The following is an 11,598-nucleotide window of genomic DNA, read 5'->3' on the forward strand; positions in this document are numbered from 1 at the left end:
CAATGGGCTCAAGTGTGGCAACAATAGTGAGGTTGGCCCAGGATTGGGCAGTGTTTTGTTCTGCTGTGCATAAGGTTGCTGTGAGTGGGTACCAACTCGATGGCTCCTAACGACAACAGTCCCTGGAGAAGACAATCATGCTTGGTAAAATAGTTGTTGTTGTTAAGTGCCGTGGAGTCGATTCCGAGTGGTAGTGACCCTACACAGTGTTTCCAAGGCTGTAAATCTTTAGAGGAGCAGACTGCCTCATCTTTCTCCCATGGAACCGCTGGTAGTTTTGAACTTCTGACCTTGAAGTTAGAAGCCCGATTCATAACCGCTACGCTACACTGAAAAAGAGGAAGACCCCAGCGAGATGGATTTGACACAGGGACTGTTACAGTGGGTCCAAACATAGCCAGGATGTTCCTGTTACATGAGCACGTGAGTCCAATGACTTGGAACTGACTCCCTGCACTTAACAACTGGCTTTAAAAAACAAAACTGGGGGACTCTAAACCACAGGTCTAAGTTAACAGAATTTGCGGAAAGGAGTATCACCTGTGTGACCCTACCTGTCCGCGTGAGCTGGGAGGGTGGGGAGAGGCCCAGGAGAGTTATGAGCAAGCCAGTTGTCCCTGCCCTGACATGCCCACCGCTCCTCTCCCGAAGCCACACGTCCCTGAAACGTCCGCTCTGTCCGTGGGTTTGATGACTCTAGAGCTGGTGATGGATGGTAGCTATTTCCCAGGATGAAGCTGGGAGGGGGGTGAAGGCTCCCCACCAAGGTCTCCCTCCTTCCCCAGAGGAGATGAAAGGAAGGGAGGGGAGAGTGGGAGCAGCCAGAACTGGAAGAAAGCAGAGAGGTGGTGAATCTTCTGGCAGCTGAGCCCAACCCAGGTGGCAGCCGGCTGACCCTCAGCTCTGCTACCCGAAGCAGGAGCCTTATGGAGAACCAGAGGCCCTCTACCCGCCCTGGCAGATAGACCTGTGGACAAAGGTCAGGCCCAGAAGCAGCAGCAAGACTGGGAACAGACAGGAAGTGGGTTGGATCAGAAGAGGGCAGGGGAGCTGGTCAGATGAGACGCCCCCAATAAAGGAGAAACCATCCATTGCAAACTGAAGAGCAGCTGGTCTCATACCCAGAGGAGCCTCATTGGCCAATCTCTGCCACTGCTTCAATGCTCCATCTCTGCCACACTTGAAACCATGCTTCACAGAGGCCGTGTCCAGAATTCTTGCTTTCCATATGGGGGTCCCAGTCAACATACCTCCTGCACAGCCACCACCCCATCTGTCAATGGAGGCTTGACTGTTGCTATGATGCTAAACAGGTTTCTAGACTAAGACTAGGAAGAAAGACCTGGCGATTGACTTCCAAAAGCTAGTCACTGAAACCCCTTATGGACCACAAGATCCAATCCTGTTGTGCATAGAGTCATTGTGAGTTGGGACCAACTCGATGGCAGCTAATAACAACATGTTCCTGTAGGGTAACCAAAAAAACAAAACACCAGGGAGGACCTAGGGGAACCCAGGTAAAGCTCTAGGGGTACATTTTGAAACCCACACAGCTCTCAAGGGGCTGCACTGTGGGGCACCCACCTCCTCCCTGAGCCTGCCCCTCCCCACCGACCCCTCACCTGTCCACAGCAAAGTGCCCATCGCTGGCGGCCCGGTGCAGCTCACTGCTGTTCTCCAGCCTGGCCAGCATGTCCATGCGCTTCACCATCAGCTCCAGTAGGTCACTCATCTTGCGGAGCACGCCCCGGGACTCCAGGCCACCCATCACTGCAGGCAGAGCAGGGCAGTGAGCGTAGCCCCTGGGACCATGAGGCCACCTCCTCCCAACATTCCAGACAACTGTTCCAGGCCACAGAAGGGGAGGGGTCAGGAGACCAAGCCCCACCCACCCACCACCAACACCGGTTCTGCAGAGAGCCTGTGTCCTAGGGGTTAGGGTCCCAGTTACTATAGATGAGGCAAGAGAGAGATGATGTCCAAGAAGGCCAACAGGGGTGGGTCGGGTATTGGAGAAAATTGGTTAGGAGAACATGATCTACACCCACTCCACCCCAAGTGGTCTTCCCACTGCAATGCCAGACAAGGAAGGAGATTTTGAAAAATCAAAATAAAACCAGTCAAGATGGGAAATTTCAAAGTAGCATTTAGTGAACCAAACCCTCCTCCCCAGCCTCAGGGCCCTGACCATGCTCCTTCTCCATCACACACCCCAATCCCAGCCATAGAAAACCAGGGTGAGTTTGTCCAGGACCTCAAGCTGGTCTGTAGGTTTCCAACACTTAGCTTAACCTGACAAGGGCAGGATCCCCGGGGCTGAGGCAGCCACCTTCCCTCTACTGGGAGCAGAGTGCCTAATCTGGGGTGGAGGGGGTGGAGGGGGAGGCTGGTGAAGAATAGAATTCAGTGCAAACGACCCCATTAACCAGCCCCAGATTCAACGCAATTTCCTTTCCAATCATCCCGATCATTAGCGCTGTGCATGCTGGTGTGAGGGAGCAGGCCCTCACCTCCCTTTCTAATTAAATCTCCTGTAGGTTTTAAATGGCCCCTCCAAACAGCCATCAGAGGCTCCACATCAGACTCAGAAATCCTGGACTCAGCTCACACTGGTCACAGATGAACAGAGCGCATGAAGTCAGGGAGTGGGACAGAGAAGCGAGGGAGCCAAGAAAAGAGCTTTGTCCTGCTGGGGAGCTGGGAGCGAGGACAGGGCTCAGAGACACATGCCCCCCCACCCAACAGTGGTGGGCTGCTCCCAAGCACCTCCAAGTCTCCACTCTTTCAGCCTAAGAATAGACCAGCCTCTAAGGTGAAGCCTAGAACAAGCAACCCTATGATATCAAAGAAGCACCCTTCACCCAGGGACAGAGCTCAGAGGGCAGGAAGGGATAGGACAGAAGTGAGGACGTGGGAGGCCTGCTGTTCCATTGTGGGGATTGTAATCAATGTCAAGAAACAAAATGTGTATGAATTGTTGGCTAGAAAACCAATTTGTTCTTTAAACTTTCACCCAAGTCACAATACAAAGTTAAAATTAAAAATAAAAGAACTGTCAGAGTGAAGGGATATGGGAGACAACGGGCTGGGTCCAGGCGTGGGATCCCGCCTGCTCTACCACCCACCTTCCACGGATGCGTCAACACTGTACCACTCTTGGCCTCAGTGTCCCCGGCTCAGGGCAACAATGCTAGGCCCGATGCCACTGTGCCAGGCCGGTGACAGGAGAGAAAACGTGACAATTTCTGAGGCCATGTGTGGAGAAGTGAAGCAGAGAGAGAAGGGGGCTGGGGACCTGTCCCCTCTGCTCCAGTCTGAGGATCAAGCAGAGGAAGGGGAAGCAAGAGTCAGTCCCCTATGTCCTCAGGGCTGCCCGTAACATCTCCACCTTGCGGACCCCCATCTCCCCTGGCTCAAGGTCCAGTTTTTTCACACTGACTTAAGTCACCTCCTGACCAGCTGAGCCTGCCTGAGGTCAGCCTGCATCACTAAGAGCTGCCAACTGAGCACCAAGGGCAGGAGAAGCTATGTGATCTCCCTAAAGAATCAGGGTCCCAGGTCCCCAGACAGGTATGGCTGGGGATAGAAGAGGGGAGCAGAGGAAAGAGACCATGGGGTCCAAGAAGACTACCACGTGGGTGGGCTGGAAGTTGGAGAAAATGGATATGCAAAGAAGGACAGATAGAGCAACTGTCTCGACTCCCCGACTCCCCACCCCACTCCCGAGAGCAGATATGGTTGATGGTCTTCCCCAAAGGGAGATTTTGTAAAAATCAACTGGGATTGGGAAATTTCAAAGTAGCATCAAATGAAACAAACTCAGTCTCATCTGCCACGCCGCCCCTTCACCGTGCCCGCACTCGCACCAGACCAATCAGCAAACATGCAAGAGATAAACAGCTCTCTTTCTCTCAACGTCACAAAACACAAAACCAAACCCACTGTCTGGGTCCTGACTCATAGTGGCCCTAGACAACACAGTAGGACTAACTGTCCTATAAGGTTGTCATCTTTACAGGAGCAAATCACCACATTTTTTACCGAGGAGTAGTTGGTAGGTTCGAACCACCAACCTTTTGATTAATAGCACAGCGTTCTAACTAGTGTGCCAAGAGGGCTCCTTTCAACGTCACTCAGTTGGGGGGACGGTTTATTCTTCTTTCAAGTCATTTAAAGAGTTTGGATGAGGTCCCACCCACGCCCACCATCCCAACTCCAAGTTTACCTTTTCACCAGGACTGAGCACTCAAGATGAAAAGGACAGGGCCTCCTGTGGTTAACACCAGAAAAATGAGAGGCTGTCCAAAGACTTGGCATAATGCCAGGGTGCGCCACGCATCCGGTAGTTGCTAGATGGACACGCCTGAGCAGTGCAGGGCACAGGCTGAGTCCACTCACAGGGCAGCTCTGTTATAACCAGTCACTCTTAGTTGTGCCTGGGGTGGCACTTCCCCAAAAGGGGAGCAAGACTGAGGCTAGGGAGACCATACAGGGGGCTCCCCCATTGTGCCCTTGCCAAAGAAGGAGACCTGGACAGACTACATTGTCTGGTCAGCAGTTTGTTCCTATAGACGCAGCAGTCCAGCAACCCAGAGGTCAGCTCCCTTGTGGCACTGTGGCCTCCAGCACCCTCCCCTCGGGTTCTCTCAGTCACCCACATTCCTAGCCCCGATCTATAGCAGCCATTAGCTGTGAGGCCAGTAGCTGACCACGTAGCCTGCAACCCAGTAGCCCCAAGAGCTAGGCAGAGCAGACTGAAGGCTGGGGCTTGGTGGTGGCCTGGGACAGACAAGTGTGAGAGTCAGAAATCCTAGTTCACCTAGTTCACTGAGTGAATACATTAATGGCTCACTTTCCTTCTCTGAGTCTCAGTTTCCCCTCCTATAAAACCAGGGGTAAACTCCTTGAGCTCTGAGGATCCCTATTTCAGCATTTTACCCCAACTACCTCTGGAGACTTGAACAATGGGAATCCTCCCATAAAGCTGCAAGAATTCTCAAAAGGAGGGCGAAGTCCCCGGGGCTGTGGGTGGGCAGCAGTTTGGGTGCCCAGAGAGTGAGAAAAGGGGAATGGGGGAATCTGATGAGTCCATATATTCAGGGAGAGGGAATAGAGAGTCTCTGAGAGACAAGGAGCTTGGGGCTCAGCCAGCCGGTGTGAAGGCCAGGGCCAGAGGCTACCGGGCAGTGCTGATGGGCTCCCCAAAGCAGGAGCAGCCTCCTGCTGGATCCAAGAGGGAAGGCTGATGGCCTGAATTCACCCCCTCATCTCCACCCAGCGCTGCCCTTCCCCTAGCTCCGGGGATGGGGAGACAGAGGAGCAGCAAGTGAGCAGGTGGAACCCCAGGACTCTTCAGAGGTGACCGGGAGAGGAAGTCCACAGCACTGCAGGGTGTGTGAATGCGCTGGTGGCCACTACCCGGGCCTCAGATTCTCCCCTCAGACATTTCCTGTAAGACCACCTCTACTGAGGAGTCCTGGCGTAGGGGCTATAGGATAAGCATTGGACCACCAGGGCAGTTTGAACTGCAAGACTGGCCATTCAAACCCACATGCTGCTGCTGAGAAGCCCCATACAGGGTCACTATGAGTCAGAACTGACTCAATGGCACTTACCAACAACACCCTCATTGGAGTGACTCTAGACCCCAAGATCCTCTTCCAGCACCTAACCAGCACCAGTTTGCCTCTAGAGAACCCTTGTGACCTCAAGGGACAGTCTCATTCTCTGTGCCAAGGAGCTAGGCAGGGGTGCCCGGGAGGAAAGCAGTTTTGCCCACGCCTTGCAGCCAGCCCACCCCACGTCCTCCTCCTCCTTGGTCAGGCCTTGACTCCACTGCCCTCCTCAGTCCACCACACTTGGCACTGGTTAAATTGAAATGTATTTAATGAGCAGCCCCAGCAATCCATCTCAGAACAAGCACATGTTCCCTCCGTATTTCCATTTAAATAAAGAAAGCCTGCGAGCAGAGAGAGACAAATGGATCCTCGTGGTCAGACAGGGGAGTGTTTGTTACCCTGCCCAGACGTTCTCTAGGCTTCTCCCACCCTCTCCTGCCCCCCACTCCACACCTCCTTCCTGGACCCTTTACGAGGAATCTGAGCATGTCCCTGTGTCCTCAGATCCTGGCGCTGGAGATTGGAGCTGTCACTTGATTTTTCACAGCTGGGGAAAGGAAGACATTTGTCTCCCTGCCCACGGCCACCCCAAGAGCCCAGCTAAGGCTACTGAACTCTGGGCTCCTGGGCAGTCATGTGGACAAGGACAGGTGCTAGGAGGTCCAGCATGACCTTTCCTCACCCACCCAGCCCAGTCGGTCGGCCAGCCATCACTACTGCTCATGGGAAGAACTCAGAGCCCCTAGTGACAAGGACCAGGGCCAGAATGACTGCAGAACGAGAGAGCATTTCCGCAGGAGTCCCTGGGTTCGAATCCTGGCTGAGGGCCCAAGAGGGCAGACACATGCATCCTCAACTCCTTCAAGAAATAAAGGGAACAGAGGAGGGCTCAGATCAGAGTCACATGGTCCTGTCCTTAGCAGGGAGCCAAGCTGACCCCTAGGAAAAGCAGCAGGCACCCACAGCAAAGGCAAGGGGTGAGTAGTGGAACTGCGGTGGGGGCACGTTGAAAAGACCTCCCCAGGGTCCAAACTGGGACCTGATGACAGCAAGAAGGAATGAAGTTAGATCTCCAAAAGGACTGTTGCTGGAAGGAGCACCTCAAAGGATGTGGCTCTTCAAACTAGTGGACATTATCAGGAAGACTACGCTGACCCAGAGGCAGCTCAGAGCCCATCAGAGAGACTCTCCCTCCTGAGGACCCTTCCTCCACCCTTCTCCCCACACAGGTCTGACAGGTGAGACTAGGAAAAGAAATGAGACAGACTCTCCTATTTGTGCCTGCATTGTCTTGTGGACAAGCACATTTTTTGTTTCCTCTTGTTGTGTTTTTCCTACCTGGAATTTCCTGGGTTTCCCGCTCCTGATTCGGCCCAGGCCCGCCCTGCTGGAGAAAGCCCAAGACTGCTTTCTGTGGGGCTGTGTTGGGGTGTCCCTGGAGGGGGCAGCTGGTAGGATCAGGATTTTTAATCCACAATGCAAACTGCTTCCCAGTGGTGGTGGTGGTGAGGGTGTACAGTCGGGTCGGTTCTGACTTATAGCCACGCTGTATAGGGTTTTCAAGGCAGTAAATCTTTATGGAAGCAGAATGTCTCATCTTTCTCCCGCAGAGCTGCTGGTAGATTCGAACTGCTGACCTCGCGGTGAGCAGCTCAATGCATAACCATTATGCTACCAGTGCTCTGGTCTCTCATGACAAACTGGCAAACACTTGGATGCATGCCTAATGGAAGTGCTGTGTTTGACATGGGGCACTGAAGAAAAGGGTGTTCGGGGACGGGGACTCAGGAGGTGTTGGGTTTCTACCTGGGAGACACCTGAGGTAAGGACAGAAGTTGGGGGGGGGGGGGGGGGGCTGAGGTGATGGTATACTTTAGGCCAAGCAGTGGAGGCAGGCTGGGGGAGACGTTGGAAGCCATAAATAAACTCCATCTGGAGAAATCAGCTGAGAACTGGGATATAAACTGAATTAGTGTCGGTTCTCCGTGTGTTCCCTGAAGCTGCTGTCCTTGTTCCTTCTCCTGCCAGGCACTTAGCACCCAGTTTAGGGACTGGGGAAACTGAAAAGACCTTGACTTGGAGAAACGAAGCTGGAGAACAAATTTTACAACATACAAGAGACCTAGTAACTCCACTCCTAAGTACACTCATCTGAAATGCCAACCAGACACGGGCACTGCAAGGTTCAAAAAGGAGGCCTGCTGACACAGTGAGGTGGCCGCTAACCGAAAGGTTGATGGTTCAAGCCTACCATCGTCTCCTCGGGTGAAAGATGTAGCAGTCTGCTTCCCTAAAGAAGACAGCCTTGGAAATCCTGGGGTACTTCTGCTTTGCCCTACAGGGATTGATTCGATGGCAATGGATTAGAAGGTTTACAGTTGTACGATTTGCAGTGGCTTCAAACAAGACACAAGCTAAATGTCACCAGCAGCAGATGGACAATGGAATGTCACATAGCCAGGGAACAACTGTGAGGGCAGGCTGGAAGAGTCGCCAAAAAATAAAAGTAGCACTGAAAGAAAGAAGCCAAATACAAAAGAGCAGCCATTGACAATTCCATTCTAGGAAGTAGAAGAGGCAGCCGATGTCTTCTAGACTGTTAGAAGTCGGGTAGTACCGGCCCTTGGAGACTGGCAGGAGGGAATCATAAGGGGACTTCTGCGGGGGCAGATGTTGTTCTGTTTATTGATCTGGGTGCACGGACATGTTTAGTTTGGTGTGTGACGTTGTTATTGTTAGGTGTCATCCAGTTGGTACTGACTCATAACAACCCTGTGCACAACAGAACCAAACACTGCCTGGTCTTGTGCCAACCTCACAATCGCTGCTACCCTTGAGCCCACTGCTGCTGCCACTCTGTCATCTCATCTTGTTGAGGGTCTTCCTCTTTTTCACTGACCCTCCACTTTATCTAGCATGATGTCCTTCTCCAGGCACTGGTCCATCCTGATAATATATCCAAAGTATGAGAGATGAAGTCTGGCCATCCTGGCTTCTAAGACGCATTCTGGCTGTACTTCTCCCAAGATAGATTTGCTTATTCTTCTAGCAGCCAATGGTACTGTCAATATTCTCCTCCAACGCCATAACTCAAACGCATCAATTCTTCTATGGTCTTCCTTATTCATTGTTCAACTTTCACATGCATATGAGTCTATAGTAATACCATGGCTTGGGGCACATCAGTCCTCAAACTGACATCGTGGCTCTTCAACACTTTAAATTGGTCTTGTGCAGCAGATTTGCCTAATGCAATATGTGGTTTGATTTCTTATCTGCTGCTTCTGTGATAAATAAGAAATTTAGGCTCTACATGCCCATCAACTGAAGAATGGATTAACAAACTTTGATGCACACACACAATGGAATACTGCAAAAAAAAAAATTGAAGATTAATGATGACTCTGTGAAACACCTCATAACATAGATGAACCTGGAGGACATTATGCTGAGTGAAATTAGTCAGTCACAAAAGGACAAACGTTGGATGAGCTCATTATTGTAAAAAGTCAAGAAAAGGTTTTCATGCTAAAAGAAACGTTTTTTGATGGTTACCAGGGGTGGAAGGGAACGGAGAGTAATTCAAGGCTAGCAGACTGTTGTTGTAGACACATATGAATCTGGGCAACAGGGAAGTCAGTAGGTAGGCAGCAGAATGATGACATCAGGAGAAGATACTGGGAGCAGTGCAAGAGTTAAAAGAGCAGATGTAAACACTGTGATGTACACAACCCAGCAACAATGATCTACAGATAGACACATGGACAGGCACACAGGCTGAACAGGTATGAGAGGAAGAGTGGAAGAACACCCACAAATATATAGAGGTCTGACAGATGATATTTGTACATGGGTGTTTACCTTTGCTGCAATCACATCCATGAATGTGGTGGAGCACACCGGGGGAAAGTTATGAAAACTTCTTAGGTATTACCCAACACTTTGAGAGAATGATTTCCTGGGCCTAGGGGCTCAGGACCATAATCTTGGGGGACACCATGGTCAATTGGTATAACACAGACCACAAAGACAATGTTCCGTACCCTCCTTTGATGAATACCAACTGGGATCTTAAAAGCTCATGAGTGGTCATCTAAGGTGCAACTGTTGGTCTCTGCCTGTCCGGAGGAATGAAGAAGGATGAACACTGAAGATGCTTGGTATCAGTTAATCCAATGGGCTAAGAGACTACATGAATCCTCAGTCTCCATGACCCTGAGAGTGGAACTACAGGTGCCCAGCTACCACTAGCAACTGCTCAGAAAGAGATTACATTAGCAGGTCCTAGAAAGGCTGAGAGATAATGTGGAATAAAATTCAAAATTAAATAAAAGACCAGGCTTACTGATCCAAAAGAGATTGGAGGAATCTGAAACTATGGACCTCGGTCACACTTCGGGTCTCAATTTTCAGCCAATTGGTAGACAGTTCTATAGGAGACAACACTAGTAACATGTGTTCACCATGGTATGTCAACGGCTCAAGATCGAAAGGGCAGCATTTACCTAAGGACCAAATTCAGAGGCAATGGAAATGAAGGAGGAGTCAAGAATCACAGGAAAGATGTGGGACGAATGAAGCCACCTTGATGGGAATGCAATCATTGAGATGGAATAAAGTCTGTGATTTGCTGGACGTAAAATTGGTGATCTGCTCTCTAAACCTCCATTCAATTCACAATAAAACATTTTAAAACAAACAAAACAAATAAGTAAAAAGCGTTGGCTCATGTAAGCACATACACAAGAGGAATGGCTCTAGTGTAATTGCGCGACCTCAGGCAAGCCCACTTCCAGCTACAGTTCTGCTCATCGATAAGACACAAGGGCTGACTGTCTTCAGTCTATAACTCACTGGAATACCTAAAAGGGGTTCTAGAATTTGCCCAGTGAAATAGGCTTCTTGTGGAGCCTTTGTATTGTAAAGGACCTTAGGAGGAAGCCTGCGCCCCATCCAGAACCTTCTGCCCCATGTTCCTCCTTCCCACTAGAAGTCAGATGGACCTCTGTGGCACAGTGGGCAGGGGTCTGTACTTATCTCTGCTCTTCCTTGGCCGGATGGCAGTGTGACAGGACAGCTTCAGGGGAAGGTCTCCCAGCTCACCATACCCACGCCATGAACTGTTCTGGTAATTTCCACATGTGAGCACATCCAAACCAACCTTTGAAGAAACGTCATCACACTCTTCTCTGTACTGGTCACGGTCACACGGCTCATGCGTGTAAATCAGGATGCAGACCAGACTCATCCAGCCCCAAAGTCCACATTCTGAACCAAGGGAGCCACGTTCCCAGAGCTCAAGATAAGGGAAGCCCATAGCTAGACCTGTTCTCTGTTCCTTATCACAGTCACAGCCTGGGACTGTGTGTCTCAAAAAGATAGGCTCTCAAAGATCCCAAGATCCCCTTCACTAAAGAAACACCATGGGCAGCCATTTCTGATGCCTGGAGACCCTGGCTCAAGAACTTGCCCTGAGAATCCCAATCACTGGAAGCCTGGTGATGAGATCAAGGCACGGAGTCAACCTGGTACGTATGCAAGGACACACAACTGGGCTCATGTCCACCAGTGAGATTTCAGACCTCTTACAGACGGCCTCCAAGTGCCAGGCTTCAAGGTACCTCCCTCCCCTTCCTTTCCTCCACCAAGATACCTTCTGTCCGGATGGTGAAAGGTGAGTCCCCCAGGCGCCGGGCTGAGAACTGGCCTCCCAGAGACGTCATCAGGAAGCAGAGTGTGAAGAAGCCAATGCCCAGGACAAAAATCCTGCAGAAAGGGACAGGACAGGTCAGTGGACAAGTCAGCTGCACAGTGTCCCCAGGACTCCTTTCCAGAAGGGGCTCCAGAAGTGTTTTAAGGGTGGATGGATGGATGATGGGTAGATGATAGATGGATGGATGAGTGGATGGATGGATGATGGGTGGATGATGGATGGATGGATGGATGGCTGATGAATGGATGAACTGTTGTTGTTGTCAGG

General features: G+C 51.0%; 1 protein-coding gene across 2 annotated transcripts in view; it reads right to left on the bottom strand.

The window, feature by feature from the left end:
• Positions 1–11,598, bottom strand: part of MGAT5B (mannosyl (alpha-1,6-)-glycoprotein beta-1,6-N-acetyl-glucosaminyltransferase, isozyme B) — a 78,561-nt gene that overhangs the window by 58,556 nt on the left and 8,407 nt on the right. For both annotated transcript variants that reach the window (XM_006869542.1, XM_006869543.1), the window contains exons 2-3: positions 11,272–11,384; positions 1,623–1,770 (exon numbers count right to left, since the gene is read on the bottom strand). In XM_006869542.1, coding sequence (XP_006869604.1) covers positions 1,623–1,770; positions 11,272–11,384 — 261 coding nt within the window. The remainder of the gene's footprint in view (positions 1–1,622; positions 1,771–11,271; positions 11,385–11,598) is intronic.

The sequence above is a fragment of the Chrysochloris asiatica genome, unplaced genomic scaffold (assembly GCF_000296735.1).
Source record: "Chrysochloris asiatica unplaced genomic scaffold, ChrAsi1.0 scaffold00132, whole genome shotgun sequence".
NCBI lineage: Eukaryota > Metazoa > Chordata > Mammalia > Afrosoricida > Chrysochloridae > Chrysochloris > Chrysochloris asiatica.